At 37.0% G+C, this 20,805-nt stretch overlaps 1 protein-coding gene across 2 annotated transcripts in view; it reads right to left on the reverse strand.

Moving 5' to 3' along the window:
* Positions 1 to 19,880, reverse strand: part of LOC106928324 (regulator of G protein signaling 6-like) — a 73,372-nt gene extending 53,492 nt beyond the window's left edge. The window contains exons 1-3 of one of the 2 annotated variants that reach the window (XM_088002071.1): positions 19,382 to 19,880; positions 18,981 to 19,060; positions 11,989 to 12,293 (exon numbers count right to left, since the gene is read on the reverse strand). In XM_088002071.1, the coding sequence (XP_087858197.1) occupies positions 11,989 to 12,198 (210 nt within the window). In that variant the 5' untranslated portion in view covers positions 12,199 to 12,293; positions 18,981 to 19,060; positions 19,382 to 19,880. Of the gene's footprint in view, positions 1 to 11,988; positions 12,304 to 18,980; positions 19,061 to 19,381 lie in introns of both variants that reach the window. The other variant, XM_088002072.1, reaches the window with a different exon arrangement.
* Positions 19,881 to 20,805: the final 925 nt, after the last annotated feature.

A 20,805-nucleotide genomic window follows, 5' to 3' on the forward strand; every position in this document is an offset into this window, starting at 1 on the left:
ACGGAAGAGGCTGTAATCCAACACACAATAAAAAGGTTCAAAAACATTTTCTTTTGTGCGTTTTCCTTTTTATAGCTTCTAATTAAAATTTTGTGTTGCTGGGATTCTGGCCACTGATCTGTGTTTGTCGTCAACAATACCTTTGTGCGTGTTGCTTTCCAAATCCCTGGCAGCAAATAGAAGCTCATTTGCAACTCGAATAAACTGAAACTAAATATAGTAGCTTTTTAAAAGTCAATATGACATTTTTCAGTGAGATGGGAAATGGTGCCCTTTGATACTGCTTCAAAACTGGTGTATTATTTTTGACATAAAAAACATGATGATGCCTGATGTAAATAAAAGACGACATTCTGAGCAGCTATGAAAGCAGTGAAACAACTAACGCTTAATTTTTGTCACACGTAAATAATCTGACAGCTGGAGCTGCTGTACAAACAGCTTGATGGAAAACAAAACTTAACATTAAAATTTGAAGCATTTAGCATGCAAAAAGATGACACCCACCGCTGATCAGGAAAGCTAAACAGCTTCATCTCATCAAGCCACCACAGTTTATCCATCATCAGGAACTATAAAAGTTCCTCTGTGTGAAAATCTACATTCCTTTTCTCTTTCTACAATGCCTACACCAAACAAATCATCAAATGTGCTGAAGTCGAGCACAGAATCCTATCTGATCTAGATCCAAGCCATGCTAAAATAGTTTGACATTCTCAACGTCTTATATTTAATGCTGTGGCTGCGTCAGAGTCGTGTTCCTGGTTTTAGATTCTATGTATTTTATCATTTATCAAATTATTCTCTCTATCAGATGAAGAAAATGTCATGCACATTTGACAAAAATTGCTAAACTTTGATGCTGAAGTCGAGCCTTCAAAAGAAAATCAGTGGTTGATGATTTAGTTAAAGGATTACTGGACAATAAATTGTCCCATAAATTATTGCAATAAGCAATATTGTCACCTTGACCATTTAAGTAAAATAGTGATAATGGTATAATAATGCAAGAGCCCTGTCATCAAAGATCAAGCTATAATAAAAGCTGGAACTGGAAAACATTTTTAAAATAAAAAAATAGAAATAAATGCAACCAAAACCATAAATATAATTGATTATAAACAAAATTGCCCTTTAAAAATCTCTTTAGGCCCAGACAGGTAAAACAAAACTACCAGTTAGGATTTTAATTGATCATGCATTTGATTTATTGTTTATTGCAACAGACGTATGTGTTACACTTCTTGAACACGTCAGATTTAAATTAGGATACTACTGCAGAACTTGCCGTATTGTTAGCCATCTGATCTCACAGGCCTGAAAAGATTCAGGCCATCTGCCAAAATCTCATGAAGAGGTTCCTGCAGCTGCCGTTAGGCTGGACTTCTACCATTTATGCATGCTTTTTTTTTTTTTTTTTTTCTGGTTTGATATATTTATTGTTTTCAACAAATTAACAAAACTGCAGGACAGTTAACATACATTGACAAACGAATTGTCGAACAGTCAGCTATAACCAGTTTAGTGTGCATGCTTTTTAACAATAATTTTCAGTTTTATGCTTTCCACACATTGTATTAGTATTATTCCTTCCATATACAATTATGTGAAACCTTAACATTTAAAGCTTTTATCGACGCTTCACACCCTGCTTAGTCTGCAGAAGTACAGCTAGTGTCCAGTCTAAATTTTCAAAACATCTGCTTTGAATGCTTTTACCGTACATGTCATTCTCAAAAACAACCAAAAGGATTCACAGATGCACTGACAAACCCACTACACACACACACACACACACACACACACACACTCAAAAGAACCTCTGCAGGCTGGTTGCAATCTCAAGCCAGCACAGACAGAAGCAAGGCCAGGTAGGGTTCCTCAGACACCTGCTGTCCGACAACCAGAGCATGACAAACACATTGATGCCTCAATAGATTCGCAAAACCAACTCGGTCTTCCCCGTCACTTTGGAGTAAACAAGAGAATAAGCTTACAAGGAATTCAGAGAGCATTTCGGATCAAATCCATTCAAGTGCATCTAGTTGTAAAGTTGTCTGTTTCTCTTTGCCAGCTCAGATGTAAACCAACAATGGCATGCTTAAATGCCTGGAACTAGCCAATTAGTGGTAGATCAAAAGCAAACTAGGTTTCATCTTTAATCAAAGACGGCATAAGAATTAACCGATTACATTTTGATTTACTGGAAATGTAAAATTATTGCTTTTGATCAGAGTCAGAAATTAAATTCTTGGTTCACATCAGAACCAAGCGAACCTGAAAACTGAAGGATTGCTGCAGGGTGTGTACTCTGAGGAGGATTAGGTTGGATTAGACCTGATGGAAACAGGAACTCAGTAGGGACTCAGGATGTCATTATTTCTGCAGGCCCAGGGAATGCACTCTCTCCAAGGCAAGGACTGCTGCCACTTACTCGTTGCTGGCACCAGATTCTGCTACAAATAGTCAGCCACCCTGAATGGAGCATGCTGATGTACCAATATGAGAGTGAGAGAGTGATTTGTAGATCGTAGCAGTGAGGAGTCCATGACACAATCAGGATGCATTTTCTAAATGAAAAGGGAGAGTTTTTAAACCAAACATTTTTTTTGTCAATAAGGACAAATTTAAAAGAATAAAGAGATAACCTCACACTGAAATGTTTAGAGCAAAATGTTAAAAAAGACAATCCTGTTCAGCAAGAATCTAATATGCTTCACTTCTTAGAATAAAGCAGAAAAAGCAGGCTTTGTGGTCAAAGCAAAAATTTTTATCGACATCTTTTCAATTTAACTAAACTCCATCTGTAAAAACTGTAAATACAACATGAGAAAAAGGTTGAAAGTGCCTTGTTTTGCAAAATTGGTTACAAATGATAAGGATCTTATGAAATTAAGGTATCAGACAGGAGTAGAAAGTCACAAAAAAACACAAAATAAAAAGTCATAAAATAAAAGGGGAATAACCAGGACAAAAGGTATATTGAAGAAAAATTTAGTTTCTTCAAAATTGATGGAAAGACTGATCTAGCCAACTCGGAAGGACGTAGAGAACACACCAACCTCAAATTGGGGCTATTTGACTGGTTGGAGCATGTGGAGTGTTCCCTGGAGGACAAACAAACATGGAGTCTCTTAAATGTGACATGCAGCCAATCAGAAAGTAAGGTGATTGGCATGCAAAACATAAAACTGCTGTGGCGTACCAGAAAGTCCGGTGGATGTCTTTTTCCTTTTTTGATATTTAAGTAGTCGGACTATTGAAACTAAAAACCCGCAGTGAAACATAGCGGCGACAATAATGCTCTGGGTTTTGCATTTCTACACTTATGCAACCGGATTGATGCAGTTTATTCCATTTGAGGAAACTTTCTTTTGGTTATGTCTCAAAAACCAAAGTTTAAACTGTACTTTTCCATTTTACCCAATAAAAAGCCTGGATTTTTGGACAGTTTTGGATGGGGAAATCTTCAAAAAGATGCCACTAAACAGCTTTGCCCAAAGTTAAATCAATGCAGCGAAGTAAAATTCTCAACTTCTGTCAAAATTCATCTGCAAATTTGCCTTCACCACGTTTCTCATTTGACTTGTTGACTTTAACTTCCACCACAGCTTTCCTTAAGAAGCTGCAGTGTGTCAACTTATTTCTGTCATTACGACAATTTCAAAAATCCAATTTAAAACGTTATCACTAGCGTGCTTGGATTACCCGTTATTTGAATCCAATTTCTCTTGGTAAAAAAAAAAAAAAAAAAACTCGCAAAGATATTCATTTCAGGAATACATTACCCAAATTGTGCTGATTCTCACAAAAACACAAGAAAAAAGGAAAATGTAAAAGTGATGAGCAATCACCTCGTCATAGCGAAATTTGCGATTTCAGCTCCTCCTAATTAGCCTCTTCCCATCACCTTGATTTGATTAGGCTGCCATTTTCTACCTGCTCTGTTGCAAAGAGCTCTTCTCAGAAATCTGCAGCCAGCTGTGCTGTGAATACATGTGCTTATTCATCCACTAAGTGACAAGAAGGATGTGAACCTCAAACCAGCCATACATGCAGTGTTACCCATCAGCACTTCACACACATTCCTTTTCAGCTCAGTTTTCGCTTTGCACTGATCTTCACTTGAAGTATTTACAGTTTGAAAACTGAGTAAACATTTCTTTCACTTGTGTAAACTTGTTTTTAAAGATTTCAGTAAACAGACGTTATCTGGTGGTCAAAATAGGAGTTTACAGCTGAATTATTCGCTTGAACACAAAGTCGATCGCAGAGCTTTGCTGGGAATCGGTGAACCATGATTCATGTCCTTGTTCTCCAGTCAACAGCTTTGATATATGAAACTGCCTAATAAATATGCCATGGATTGCAGTTACAAGGCATGACTGGAATTTATGGTAGAGAAAAGAGGCTCAAACTCAAAAGGTCTAAAATAAATCAGGACTGAATTTCCCATTAACAAATCGTTTTCCAATTAATGTAAAGAGCGGCACTACATCAAACTGAAACGTGTTTAAAAGTGTGTAAATCGCTAACGGGATGAGCGTTCGCTGGACTAATTTGTGGAAAATTGATTGCTAATGTGGAAAATGTAATCTTTGTTATTCATCTGTCATTCGTACAAGAAAAAGGCAAGCTCAAAAATAACTTAGCAGCAACAAAAATGTATTAATCCTAACCTCCAGACAAATCGCTCTTGCATTTCAGACCGTGCATCATTTATATTTCATAAGTTTGACGTTTCAGCCGGTCTTACCATATAAAAAAAATAATGTTGGGGAAATAGGTTGTGAACTTCAGATTGATTATTTCACTTATGGACAGTTGAAACTAAAAATGTATACTTCTGAATGTGAAGACATTAAATAAATCCAAGTCGCATTCTTTCATTATTGTTGAAGTACAAGTTGGTTTAATTTCAGACCGTGAAGTCTTTTTATTCAACGTATGTAAACTTTAGTTTCAGCTGTGAATCAGATTTAATTTATTTGATTTTGTCAGTGCAATTACAGTCAAATCTTATTTCTTTTTTTTTTAGATTTAGTCAATATATTCATCACGAGAAGGAAAACATTTCTTACAGTGACATCTTTGTTATAAAGTTGGCTTTTCTTGTGAGGCTCACAGTGAGCGATTCAAGAGGATGATGGGCCACACAAAAGCTGGACTGGGTAATCGTAGTGTCAAGGCCCTTGAAAGAAAGATTTGACAGTTGGCAGGTGGTACAATTTCTAAAACCAAAAGCACATCAGTGAAATCACTGAAGTTGTTTTGGCCTTTGGTTCTGTTCCAGATGGGGACGGCGACAACAGGCAAAGAGCTGCAATCAGTCAGGGAGTGCAGAAAGGGCAGTCCTCGTGGGAAAAGGGCGATAGCTGATCTCTGAGATAAACAAAGTCCACTTTTTGTTTATGTGCTTGAGATAAATCCAGCCGAATTTGTTCTTTCCTCACAAGTGACCTTTTTCACTCCTATGATGTTTGTTCTGCCAATATTTTCTCTCTCCCAAGTTGTCGGCTATTGATGGGTTTGGTGGGGAGTCTATTGATCAGATTTGAGAAAGACTATTGATTAGAAATGCATAATGTTACGTTGTGATCAGCTGGTTTTTCTAAGAGGAGAAGATGCCACAGGGGAACTATTTGTTCTATGGGAAAATCGGTAAGAAGCTTAAAATTAAAGTAATTTTCACATAGTTAAGGTGTGAAAAACCAAAATTACTGAGAACGAGTTAGAATGCAATGGAGTTTATTGTCTAAGGATCAAATCTGCAAATAAAATGCAGTTTCTGAATGACAAAAAAGTGTGCACCATTTTATTTTAAGGAAATTTAAAAACAGACCATTCTTCAAAATCAGCATGACTGTGCATGTGTATGTTTGATTTCAGATGATTAGGGATGTCGATAATGGCATTAAACCAGACTAATCTCTGTTCTGTATGCATCAAGATGGCGATTGGATAAATTTAATCTCGGTGAAACGTCAGGTCTGTTTGACCAGGAAAGCTCATTTAGCAGCAGATAATTAGGACTGCTTTCGCATCACCTTAGAAATTTAAAGACTGCTCTAAACCTTTTCTCTAACCATGTCATGCTGCTTCCTCGACTTGCAGTCCTAAAAATATTTACTGTCTTCTTTCCAAACTTTTGGACCATATGAAGACTCCATCACGTCCTTTAAGCATTTTGTTGTCATTAAATAAATTTTACAGAAAAACAACTCAAAAACTAGTCAGAGGAAAATGTAAAACTGCTGTTTGAATACTCTTAAATACTGCAGATTCTTCAGCTAGTAAGAGGTTTATCCTTTTACCTAAGCTTTCTCATATTGAAAAAAATATTGAAAATCTGGTAGATCAGTATTTGATACTACAGATCATTCAGAGTTAGCATATTAGGTGAAATTAGTATATCAGATTAGTTGCATTATTACTAAGTATTTATTAAAAACAGAACTTCCAATGATTTCTGGTAAATCTTAAGGATGGAGTGTTTCATGTTTACGGTCTTGGCCCCCATTTTATTTGTGCCTTATTCGATTCCATCATATCATTTTGTTTAGGGATATTGTTTAGATTATTAGCTTCACAGTAGATTTATCGCTTAAATTCTTTGAATCCTTATTATTTGTACAAATAAAGCACATCATTCAACATTTGTGGCCAACATTTAACTGGTGACTTATTGGTTTGGATGGATGAAGAAAAAGTTAGTAAACCTAAACCATGATTGCAATTTTGTTTACTTGCCTAAAAAAAAAAAGAAACTTCATTGATCACCTGCAGCTAATTCAAAATGCAGCTGGTATTTCAAGGATATAGAGATGTACTCTATTTTGTTCTATGGACTCGATAAACTTGCTCAATAAGAAACTAAATACTTTTATAATAGCTTTTCTATATAAAGTCAAATTTTATTTTTCTTATCCAAAGTCACTTGTCATTTTATCTTAAAGGCTTCCTTCTTTGATAAAACAAAAGTCAGTTGCTTATACACACAGAAGCTGTTGAAATTTATCAAAACTTTGAATACTTCAGCGAAGGTCAGCATCCAAAGCCTGCAGCCCATTCAGAGTGGCCCAAAGAAAAATATGGGGAGGGTGTGTGTGCAAACAGGCTGATAAGTAAACAGGCTCTCGGTTCAACAGCTGCTATTGTCGCTGAAAAAAATCGCAAATAATAAAAATGAAGGCCCAATATGCCGGAAGTCACACACGCCTCTGCACGCACGCAGACAATAAGCTGCATACACAAATTCACTGCATCTCATTTTCTTCCCTTATGACATGTGCACACACAGATACACACACAGGCCCAAGCAGTGTTTATGAGCAGATGCTGGCTGACAGGTTTGAATTCATGCAGGAAAAAATGCGAGTCAACACTCTTGGCTCTTGTCGACGGCACTGAATCTCCTCAACCCAATATAATCTCTGTGTATGTACGCTGACGGGGGAAAATGTGAATTTTGAGGTAAAATTTTTCACATTTACAATCATCTGCAGGCCATGTTCATGCAAGCAGCCTCTTGTAATGTAAATGAATACAGTAACACAGAACTGGAACTAAGATGATACAATGAATTTGAAAAATTCTGCAATACAGCACTGCAAATGTCTGATGTCAGATAATCTTAGAGCTACAATAAAACTTGAGAGAGAGTCCGTCCAGGGACTGATTTTAAATTTAAGAATGCGCAAAAAAAAAAATCAAATCTTCCTCACGTTTAGATGGAAAAAATACTTAATACATACTTTACACAAAAATGTATAAAGTGCATCAACCAGAGTGATTAAAAGAAGAGTTGGAAGAGTAGGAGGAGGAAATGGTGAAGTTGTTCACCTTTCCAACACCATCTGCATAGCAGATTAAATTGCTCTCTGTAGAAGAGAGAGGCTTCATTTCTCTGCCTAATTATTCCTGAAGCCCTGACCCAGAATCATCTCGCCTTTATTTAACCCTCAAACCACTAGAAACTGACTTCAGCTCAGTTAAACGTCAGAGAGTAAAACTGGGAGGTTTTTATAAACTTTTAGACAGTTAACCATCAGCACCAAGCCCTGATACATTACTGTGGATGTTTGATATTTTATGCAGAAATCCTAGACTATTGTGCAGGACATACATATTTCATAAAAGCCCTACACTTTTTACGACTGCGACAGCCGTTTAATCCGTTTATATCGTACAGTAACATGTTTTTGCACCCTAAGGTCATTATCATGAGCATAGAAATGCCAGCGCCTCTGTGGATTCCTGGGAGACATGCTGCTGAGAAGTGATGCACATTATGTCAGTATTATGTTCAGCAAATCAGCAAGAGCTAGCAAAATAAAAAAAAGTTACATTTTTTCAACTAGCTCACCAGTCATTTTAAGCAAGTTAACAAGTATACAAATGTTACAGTCCTAGCTAGTTAGCTAATACTAGTACTACACCAAATTCTCTGATTTCTGTACAACAAGTTGTGGGCAATTGTGTCAACTCAGCAAAAACTGGCAGCTGAAACTTTATATGTTGTTAGTATATAGAACTATATCCGGTGCTGCACTGTGGTTGTTAGTGACTGTATGTTTTTAGCCACTAAGGAGAGATGCGATAGAATGCGAGATGACAGTAAATCTCTCAATAGAGCATCTCCCTCACTTCTGAGATGATTGTTAAGCTCCTGCTCTCAGGTTTCCACCTTGAAATTTGTACCCAGAATATTCCGGTACATTCCTGCATGCATCCTTCCACAAATTATGTGAAGACTGTTGGTAGTGCGTCCCAAAAGACAGCTCCCACACCTCCAAACTTCACAGTTAGTATCGTGTTTTGATCGTGATGTGCAGAGCCATTTCTCCTCTAAAAACAAAGACAACCTAAGAGTTTCACATTTTCTGCACCAAACTTTAAATGTGCTTTAGCATTTTCTTTAGTGCATTCTTTGTGTATTGTTTAAGGGAATAATTCCACATTTTCAAAAGCTCATTAATTAAGAACTAGTCTGATAAATATTGACAAATATTGTGAAAACTGACAGGTTTTGACTGGTTTCACTTCTTCATGAAGACTTTTTATAAACTGTCAGGACAGGATTGCCTCTTAAATTCATATAATTCAGACATTTCCTTTCTCTACTTTTTTGCAACTTCTATTATCCATGTGTCTGATTTTTATTCTTTGTCATTCCACTCAATTACACAAAATATGGTTTATAGTCATTTACATTTCATCACTTACCGACACCTACTACATTTCATAAATACTTTTACCAGGAAAGCTGCTGCAAAACTATTTCTATTGCATGTTTTGAAGCAGAGAAAAGCAAGAGATCCCGATTGACAAGACGATCGACAAGAATATAGTGGTCTGTATTGAATGTTGCACTTGCATGTAGAGGAGGAAAAGAGAAACTGAAATTCTATTCTGGTCCATATTTTAGTCTATTTTAGTGAGCGCCGTGTCAGAGCTGTGGTTGTTCAGTGCAGAAATTTGCTGCTTACTCACAGCAGCCTTCCAGTCGTACTGCTAACATAGCATCCATCAGTCCATGCAAGTTTGAGCTTTTTGTCTCTTCGCTATTCCAACATCATTTTATCATTTCCTTTCTTGGTGTTTCAGCCTTGATCCTCACTTTCTCCGTCTACCTCTATCCCCTCCTGCACCAGAAACTCATTCATCAAAGCCGACAGTGGCTGTTGGTATCTTGTTATTCCTGCTGCCCCTCCAGCTTATTTTATTTGATGTAGATTTATAAACCCTGATAGACTGAATGCTGAAATAGTCCAGAAAATATAACTCATCTGGTTTATACAATTTCTTTTTCCCCACTTTCACCCTCACCATCATCCAACAAATGTCAAATATACGATTTTCAGGTCATGAAAATGGAAAACTGAGGTCAGAGACCCTTCTAGTACAGTTTTCATGATGTATATTTAGGTTTGCAACAGTAAAAGAAAAGAAAATTAAGACAAAGTAGAAAACTTTACAGTGATCCACAAACCCAGTGTTAGTCTATTATGTAAAATTAGAAAATGCATTGAAGTTTCTGGTGGTAACAGGACAAAATGTGAGGTTAAACAAAATATATATGCATAATCGCATGATAAAGATGACTTTGGACAATAATTGTGTCTAAAAAAATCCAATCAAGGGAGAAAAACCAATTTGCAATTATATTTTTCAGTTAAATCCAATTCACTCAAGAAGAAACCCTCACTTTAAAAGTTTTCTCTTCCTCCCAAATCCTGGACGAGTATTAGTATATTCATGAAGAAACTGATACATTTTAGATTCAACTTCCTCCTTTTTTTGCTCAAGTTTAAGGCTTCCTGCTGTCAAGCACTCAAGCTGAGGCACAAAATGTGGCATAAAAATAAAGCAAACCTGCTAAAAAATAAAAATAGGGATTTCTTTTTCCTCCGAAGAACAAATTCCAATCTGTGACACTTCATCTTGTCAACTAGCAGTGCTGCCTTCGCTGCATTTTTTCAGCAGAGAGCTGGTAATACTTACACAAACTTGCTGAACAAGCTATAAACCTGACTTAATTTTATCTGCTTAAATTTAGAATCAACATAAAATGTAACTCTTACTAAAATTCATTCCACACACTACAGCTAAAACAAGTAGAAATGATTCACTAATTTGACCCCATCCTGTTACACAATGTAAACTACAATCCAGTAGAATGTGTTTAAGATAGCAGGTTAATTCTCTAACCCTGTTGTAACAAACTTTACCAATTTCTGCAGGGAAAACGGTACAAGTTAGATCTCTTATTTTTACAGTGAGTACATTGTTCAGGGTCAAATAATAAACCGTCTCAGTAGAGGACTAAAAAAAACAAAAGCTGAATCTCAAGCTGTGTAACAATGTTCCATAAGAGCAAAATTGGTATTGACATTGCAAAAAGGGACATTGTCCTAAAGGAACAGCATCCAGGCGGATTTTCTCCGTCCTAAGAGTTAATGAGCCAGGCTCTCATCCACCACAACCAGAGGTGGATCATGTTTTATTTATCATCTAAACCTAAATCTATTGAAATAATTAATCACCTGACTCATAAATCTGCATGTGCAAATAGTGTTTTATGACTCAAGTGGATGTGAAGGCCACATGGGAATCAATGGGAGTCACTGTACTGCTTTCATTAGCAAAGAAAAACAAAAAAGGGTGATGCTGACTTTAGAGGCTGATGAAACGCACATTACAGAACAGCAACACCATGTTGTAGAGTTCAGGTCATCTTCTCCTTCACCCTTTTATGATATACATTTTGCTTACAAGGAATAATTATGTCTGAAAGCACACAGATTCAAGAAATGGACAACATTAAAAAAAAGAAGATGTATAAATCATTTAAAGGGAATTCTGCTGTCTAATGGAAATGAACCAAAGAACATTAAACTGGAGAGCATTTAAAGGGCAAAATATCACGCTATACCTATGTTTCTAAAAACATTAAGAACGTTTTTAAAAAATTAAATAAAAAAAAAATAGTAATAGTCACCCAGCCACTTTTTATTGCTTTCATGTCAGGAAAACAAGCCATTTCCAAAACCTCAAAATTATTGAGTCACAATCTGTGGGCACTGCCCCGTTACCTAGCAACACCCGCCATGCCACGTTACCTAGCAACCAAGTGAGCTGTTGGGAATGATAGCAGGCTAGATCTTGGCATATTGTGCTTTTTAAATATCTTGTCAGTTCTCCAAAAGACAACAAGCTCCACAACTACTTCTTCCTCATTGAATGAACTCATGTAAACTCTTGTCTTTAACTCATATGAGTCACAGATTTTGTCATCTAACTTTTGTTTTGATAGAAATAGAAATATATACCAAAGTTTAGTGTTCTGTATGCAATGTTGCCACTATGACAACTTTTGCCTATATTCTGGTGATTTTTTGCAGCTTATTTTTACTTCAAATATGGACCCATCGTCTTCTGCAGATCCTAACAACTTATAAAGTTTTAAAATGTTTTCTTCGCTCCTACCTTTCTGAAAACGATCATATTGGGGTAGTCATCATCTGGGTCTATGGTGCTCATGGACCTCATGGACAGAAGTGGTCGAGCCTTTCTGACGACTTCATTTGGTTCCTCGGAGCCTTCATCAGATTCACTGGGCTCCACAGAGCTTGGCAGCTGCTGCTCCTCTTCCTCCTCCTCCTCCTGCTGCTGCTGCTGCTGAGGTGCTTCAGCCATCACCGCAGCGTCCCTTTTCGGATGTGTTAAGTTATCCTCTCTTCTTTATCAGCGACAGGCTTCTTTCTTTACGTCTTGTGCCCTTTCCTCAGTGTCTGGAGGGTGCTGCAGGGAGAGACAGATTAATTGGACCTTATAACTCACTGGTGGACTCCATCAGTTTTTTTTTCCTAGGGTTTGTCAGGAAGAACAGAATGGATGAAATGAACACATAAATTCTGCTTGTTTTCTCAGTTTAACTTCCTGCTTATGCAGCACATCGCATGGTGTTTAAGCGTTTTATAAATATTTTTGCTTATTCATTCATAAACCATATCACCTCCCACACTGTCACAGCATGACCGTCAAATCTCCACAATTTTAAACCAAAGCATTTATTTCTCATATTCAATTGCAATAATTTATGGGACTGATTTCAGATCTTGCTGGGATAACTGATGACGTGCTGAACCTGAATGTTGTTTTACCAACCGTATGCTTCCATCTCTCAGCAAAATGAACCCTTGATGAGTCTATATAAACTTATGACCTTTACTTTTTGTATGAAAATACTCCAAGCATCCTTTAACAGAGTTCTGAGTAAAAGGATGCAGTTTCTTCTATCCGATAACTGCCAAAAATAGCCGACTTCTATCTCAGGTGGGACTTATTAAAAAAGCAGAAAAGAAAAACAAAAAAATGACAAAAGGATTTCATATTTATTAATTTTCTTCCCAAAGAAAAATAAAATTGTTCCTGAATCTTACATGCTTAACTGTGACCAAGTCTTATCCATACCATACCAACTTTATTTATAAAGCACTTTAAAACAACCACAACTGATACAAAGTGCTGTACATTAAAATACAACATAATAAAAAAAAAATAGATAAAGTTGTTCTGCAGGTTTTTTTAATTAAATCATCTTCATCCTGAGACAGTTCAGTTCCCAGACTGAAGTTGGAAACTCACGACTGAAAATCTAAAATAGTCCAAATGGAGCAACACTTTCTCCAATTTTAATTAACACAAGTCAGAGTGAAACTCTAAATTTCATCTAATGCCTGAAGAGTAAAAGTTATAAAATGTTAGAAGATAACTCAGTACTTTCTTTACTCTATCCTCATGCAACAATCTGCTGAATGCAACAGAGTTGGTCGTTTTCAGCAACTTGAATTTGTTTCTGGCCATCTTCTCTCTGAGCACATGCAGCCATTTCACTTATCTTTATTTCTAGAGATTAAATGAGATCCAAATAGGATATTTGATTTTAACTTATCTTTAAAAATCAAGACAGATTTACAGCTACAACTCCAAACATCCTGCAAAGATGCTTGGAGAAGTGGTGAAGCGTTTTCTTCAGACACGATAGGGAACCTGGTCGGAGTTGAATGAAGATGGATGGAGCTGAATACAGGAAAGAAACTGGAAAATAAAATCTTGAAACAAGGATGAAGACAAAAAAGGGCTACAAGAGTGGTATAATCCCCCGAAAATTCGATCAGAGTGGTCTTGACCAGGGATCCTCAACTGCAGGTTTTATGCTTCTCTGCTGCAACACACCTGCTTGACTGCACTGAGGAGGTCATTCAGATTTGATTGAAGAGTGTTGAACCAGGGACACATCTAAAAGTTGCAGCACACTGACTGCCAAAGCCTGGATTTTAGGACTCCAGGTCGAGGCTTGAATCTAATTTAGACGGTTACAATATCTGAAATTAACATTCAAGGCTCTCCAGCACATTCTCCAAAACAACGAGTAAAAACTTGATGTGCAAATTTGGTAAAGAAATTGCAAAAACACTGCAGACGAATACAAACCAAAGGCACAGCATTGATTTGTAAAACGACTTTCTCCCCATTTCAAAAATGTCCACTACTCTGTTGCAATTGTGTTTCCAATAAACGCAACGATGTTCTACATTTGTTGCTGTGTAAACATTGTGACACTGGTATTCTTTGCACATACCATTAAAAGAAAAAACTTTTTTGCCTTGCCTGTGGAGTGAAACATTTTGTTGATCATACAAAAACCAGTTAAACATCTTTCCACAGCAGGATTCAGAATTTTTCAATTTGATCTTTTTTAACACAACCAAACAAGATTTAATCCTATATTCCAGGCGTGGCATGTTCACCCTCTGTGCAATATGGACCGTCACTGACCTGGAACAGAACTGGCATCCAGCAACTACAAGCATCAAACCGAAACTCTGCTACAAGTTTGGATACATAAGCGCGTAATAATCGGGATTTTTTTTTAAGAAAATGTGGAACAAACTGAGCTGCCATCATATAGAAAAGTTAACCTACATTTCAGCTTGTGCTGCACATTGTGCTTTCTTCAGTGTATGCAATTAGCCCCACAGTCAATATATAACTATAATTTGATGCTAAAAGGAAAGCTGCATGATTAATTTCACATTCCACTCAAAAGACATGCAGACAGCTGTCAGGAGGCTTTTTGACCAGTATAGAAAGATGACCGTATAGAACCATAAAAAGAGAATGAGGCTCCCCACAACAAAACTGTGTGGATCTGAGAAAATGATTGTGAAAAGCAGGTTTGCATTCATTAAATAGGTAAGTTAGCTGTTCATAACTGGGCAAATTTCAGCAGGTAACTCATGCAAGCTGATCCAATATGATTTGGGCCCAACGCCCAGCTGTGTGTGTGTTGTGCAGCTCAGACACACATTTAAGTCCACATCAGCTGGCACTTTAGATCAATGCTCTCATCAGCCAGCTGTTTGTTCCTCTGAAATTCTCAGAGAATACACACACACACACACAGTGTGTCAGCAGCAGAGCTTCAGAGGGCTGCTTCCTGTGAGGAAAGGAAAATGTGGCGTTTGTTTGCAATTGCAAATTAGAGGGGGACTGAAATCATCTCAGAATTAATGGCTTCCAACCTGCTGTCGTTATTCCAAACATACCATCTGTTTGGTCGGCGCCGCAAACCTGCACCTCGCTATGACAACAAAATGCCTGAATTGTTTCCTTGTGATCAAGTTCGCACACTGATTGATCCGTCCTCCACCCAGGATTAGATGTAGGCTTGTTAAACTGGGATCAGTATCAGGAGACTGGCTCTGACTGCTCATTTTGCATGTAAATTAAGTTATTCAACGCGAATACTCGCATCCACCTTTATCACCGTGTGATTTAGAGAGCCTGTGGCGTGTTTGCTTTATCAGGGATTTTGGTTAAATCCACTTTCACCTTTTCGTCCTTTATTCTAGCCCACAAATCAATATTTCTAAGCAGCAGGACATCCTAATTGCGTTTCTGGAGTAAGAGGGATGGCAAAGGGTCAAACGTTTTTAGCCCTTTAGTAGTTTTCAGAATTTTACTTAAAAAAGTTAAAAGGTCTGAGGTGTACCTGCAAACGCAGAGAAATGTATAAATTTTAAAACTTTAGTTTAATGTGAAACCTTGGCACATACTGAAAGGGCAGTTTGCTTGTAGCACCTCAATTTGTCACTTGTTGCAATGAGTGACCTTTCCCTGTTGGTGCATTGCAGCGTTGCTGATTTTCTCTTTTTTGGAAAACGAAAAAAAGACAAAGCTGAAGTCCAATTAAATGAACCTATTTGCTAGACAAGTCTGTTCTAAATTTGGTTTGATTTGTCCCCTAACATCCCCACTCTCATCACTTTACCTCAAAGCTGCATGAAGTTGGAAGATGGAATTAAAAATGTATGATTGTCACTCCAAAATCTTAATTATGACTGAAACAAAATGCACTAAATTAACCCTGCAATGCAGATTTTGTTGTTGTTGCTCTTTTGTAAAAGTTAATGATTCATTTTAAATTAGGGCTGCACCGATTGCAGCTTTCTAATATTAAGTACACTTGTGCCAACATTTTATATTGGTCACAACCTAACATTAAAGTTTATTAAAGATCAATGTTTGTTAGTAAATCCACTGTTTTCAAACAGGAATAAACAATTAATCTTACATAGATATGATTTTCTGGTCCAAATTTCCAGCTACAAAGAACAAAGCAGCATCAAAGATGAAAAAAAAAAACTCGCTGTGATAATTTATTATGCAAGTCTCAAATTATTAACCCAATAAATTGGATCACATTCAGAGCTGAATATTACTTTGGCCTTCCATTTTCATCTCAACACATGCTGTGATGACAGCAAGAGGAAACCCAGTGAGATCTCCAGCTGCTTCTAAAGTCTTTTTTTATCAGTTTCCCTCAAGACCCTTTGCAGAGCAACAAACTCACAGCTGGTGGTTTCTGCAGCACCTATTCCCACCACCTCCCAGGGAACACTAAACAGTTGGCAGTTCTGACACCGGGTGGCTGCAGATCAAGGAAACAATCAAATCAGTGGACTTGGATGGTTATATGACAATGTTCAATTCTTAATTTGCAACAGTTACCAGTCAAATTAAAGCTTTTGCTTTCATTTATGTGTATATCTTCTGCATAAATCGTAGTTAAAACGTGTTCGAAATTTAGATTTACAGGATCAAATGAATCAAGAATGAAGGTTTGTAGCAAGATGTTTTCATGAGATCAGTTCATGACGTTACCACTCAAGAAAAGGTGAAGATGGGTAAAATTTACTAAATTTATCAGATTTTATTGAGCTTATTTTACACTTTTTAGCAAGACAAATTAAGAGCTGAAAAGAAAAGCAAACAAGCAGACATGTTGGTAGAAAGCAGGTAATGTTCTGACACATTGTTTGCGATCCACAATGATCCCTCACACCTATTAGTACGTTAAACGTGTTTGTCCTGCTAGGTTTGGTTAATTTGTCGAAGTGTTTTGTTTGAAAACTTCCTGAAATTTAAAATGTTAATTATTTTTAACAATCCAGTACAGCACCGTAGCGAGCTGATCATCAAGTCGTTAATTAATGAAAAAACATTGAGTTTGTCAAAAGTCGCCAGTCACTGTAGCGTGCCATCAACTTGGGTAACAATAATGAATGTTTCCCCTTCCTGATGGACACAGAACATCAAAATAATTTTGAATCATTAGCAGCAGCAGCAACCCCGCCAACAGGGACAGTAAAAGCACAAGTGCTCATTATAAAACTTTAGTTAAAACACAAAAATCAAAACACCTTCAACTTCACTACCTGTCCTTGTTTTTGCACCTCAATTTTGAGCTTAATTTTGTAGACACGTAGATTTTTTCCAAATTAACTAAAAAAATAATCTGCACACAAAATGTGTATTTGTAGCAAAACAGCTTATGATATTCTTTCAAATGGGCATATTATTATGCCAATAGATTACACCCAAACATCACAAAAATATTTGATATTTTCAAAGGGAGTATATTGTAAAAGAAAAAAGAAAAATCTTAGCTTTTGCTAAGAATGGACAACAAAAGAAAAAAAAATCCCATTCAGGTTCTAACTGTGGAGGAAAACTCTAAGGCTGCTATAGTGGCAGCAAAAGGTGGATTTGCAAGGTATTGACTGAGGGTTGTTTGTTTTGAAAAAATATATAATTTCCTTTAATTTAATAATTTTCTTGGCTCATCAAATCACTCATCTCATTAAAATACATTTAAGTTTGTGGATGTAATTTCAGAAAACGGCAGGATTTTTAATACTTGAAATTAGCATGGAATGAAGTAATTTCTGATCCATTATCTAATCACACATCTTTAACAAAATGCAGTTAATTAAAAACAAGAAGGTCATTAGCAATTAGTTCCCATTTTATTTTATTGCAGCAAAGCAAATTTCCTACCAGTCAATGTGAATTGTCACCATGCAGTTTCTGTGAATGGAGAGCTTTAATAAAGTCTCCCTGATGTTTTTTCAGCATGAAACACTTTTGCAGAGATCAGCTGTGAGTTTTGGGTAATAAAAGTAAGATCAGTGTTGGGCCTCCAGCCATGAAGGACATAAAGGCGAAACTAAGGCGAGAAAGAGAGAAGAACCTGCAGAGCAAAAAAAACAAAACAAAAAACTGGGAAAATAAGTCTGGAAGAAGTAACAAGCAGAGTTAGGACAAGGTGAGAAGAGCTACAGAGTATGAGAAATGGCAGCATTGCTCAGGATATGGAATATTTACAAATCTAACCTCAGAGCATTACTACAAATGTCTTATGCAGAAAAATCGCCAAGAAGCACCTGCAAGTCCTGGACTGCACCGATAAAACTGCCCCGATTCAACAAATAGGACACTTAACATATGTGTCAACTACAACAAAATAAAAATTCTCCACGCAGTGAATCAATGCTTTCAGGAATGATGCACTTCTTTTTTTTTTAAAACAAACTTGACACTAAAATTAATGCCTACGACAAAAACGCTCCGGTACATCTGAATCCTCCCCATCCAGAATGTGAAACGCCTTATACATCGTCAAATTACACAAACGTCACATTAACCAACTTAAAAACAGTTAAATGCTATGCGATTACTAAAGCAGAATTAAGAGAGGTTCTGCACATTGGATCGTTTGGAAAACTGAAACATCTCATCTCAGGACGATCCACTCCCTGAACGCGCACGCATCCAAAAGCTTCAGTCATCCACTCAGACATGTTCCCACCAAAACTCTCAACATCCGTGAAAACCCCCCCACAGAAACACCCACTGTGACTCAACTGAGCAGTCGAACTTGATCAAACCACAGTTGCGATTAATAGGACTGTCCAACAGCATCCAACATCCCGCTGATCCAGCACCTCCGCGCATCACTCTGCCAACATCGCCGCACTCGCTATTTTCTTCCCTCCTAATCTTCTGCACATCTTTCTCACTCCACTGCACATCAGTCTTCCCACCCCCATATTCAGAGCCTTGTTTCTCACCTCTTACCGCCCGCTGACGTCCATCCTTCTCTGGGAGCTCCGGAGACAAGAAGCGGCTTCACCACCGACCCAACAAGCGCCTGAAGAGAGAGGGAGAGACGGAGAGAGGCAGAAACACAGGAGGGAGGGAGAAGGAACAATCCTTACACACCCAAAACCGCTTCAATAGAACATTAGTTGGTACAACCTGCAGACAAATAAAGTTCAAAGAGAAAAAAAAATCATTATAGGTCATTTAAAAATCAATTGTCATGTCCAAATTTTTAAATATTTATGAACGAAGGCCCTCTCCTGTGAAAACTTTGACTTGTCTTTGCATTACTTCACAAAATATACTGCATTTTAAACGAGGAAAAGTGCTCTGCTTTTTTTGAGGAAAGGTAGTAGTGCAGCTAACTCACTTGATATTTCTTCCCGAGAAATGTGCTGCGATAAAAGTAATAATAAAAATGTCTCTTTTTTAAAAAAAGAAATGAGGTTAAGCTTGGAAATTTACAACAAAAGCAGCAGATGCTGAAAATGAACAACAGGTGTGGCGTAATCAGCAGTGACAATCCACGAGTAATGGTGTGTTCCAGTTACCTGGGAATTTGCTATATTCAAGTTAAGAAGTCAGAATTTCAACATGGCGACGCCCATAGACTTTTTTTTTTTTTTAGTACTTCTTACTTTACATAAGTAGACGCCACTTTTAATTTGTTCCGTTTATAGTTACAGGAAGTTGATTTCAGGCGCATTTTTTATGCGTCATGTAAAACTAATGTTTCTGTTGATGTCAGGAGGAGCGGCCATATTGAAAGTCGGCCTGAAGTCATAACTGAGGCTAGTTGGAGTTGCTCCCAGTTTCCCAGAGGGAAATCAAGCTTTAGTGGGCGTCCCAGTTGGGTTTTCCGCCTGGGAAATTGGAATTTCCCAGTTACGAGTACAACAGGAATGTAGCATAAAAAGTAGCCACAAAAGAAACAAACAAATCAAAAATGAAACTATTTTAAAAAGCACATTTAAAACTTTAGAGTTCACCTAAGAGTTGACAGCAGTAACAGCAAGAAATATGGAAAAAATGACCCAAATAAATTGAAGGATCATTTAGGTTCAGGAGCAGTTTTCATTTTACATGCAAGAATTAAGCTTTTTTAATCCAAACTAAAACCGTACTCTGCCATGAAACAATAAAAAACATGCTATTTTTATAACAAACTGCTCAGAGTGCAAGCATTTGGAGAAAAAAAAACGTTTTAGAAGCAAAACCATGCAAACTTTAAAAAGAACAAAGAAGCATTTTATAATTAATTTTACATGTCAAGGAAGTCATTCTATGGGGATTAAAAGTGATCAAAATGCAGGTATTAATGTCATTTTTAGTGGAATTTGAGTTTTGAGATGACATTTGTTGTGAATTGTCACTATATAAATAAACAGACATTCAAGTTGTAAGAAATAACTGGATTCTTAGTCTGTGCCTGAAAAGTTGAAGACACATTTCATAACATTTTCTTGATAATTTGTCAAAAATGTTAAATTCTTTACAATAGCTACCATCAGCATTTTCTATTCTACAAAGATGCTGTAAAACTGCTAAGTATAAAAATCACTGTAAATTATTTTCTGCCTAATTCTAAATTATTTCTCCAGTTGTGAAATCTAGCATTTCTAATCAAGCAGGAAGTTAACAGAAAATGTTATCGTTATTCCCTTCAGACGCTTCCCAGCTGCAATGTATTCCAACCGGAGGGTGAAATAGTAATTTGTTTCTAAATGCTGGTGTGAGATTTGTTCAGCAGCACCGAGATAAACTCGCTCTGTGCCTCTGAATTTATTTCCTGTC

Source organism: Poecilia mexicana, unplaced genomic scaffold (genome assembly GCF_051168715.1).
Source record: "Poecilia mexicana isolate PSO_F unplaced genomic scaffold, ASM5116871v1 scaffold_21, whole genome shotgun sequence".
Taxonomy (NCBI): Eukaryota; Metazoa; Chordata; class Actinopteri; order Cyprinodontiformes; family Poeciliidae; genus Poecilia; species Poecilia mexicana.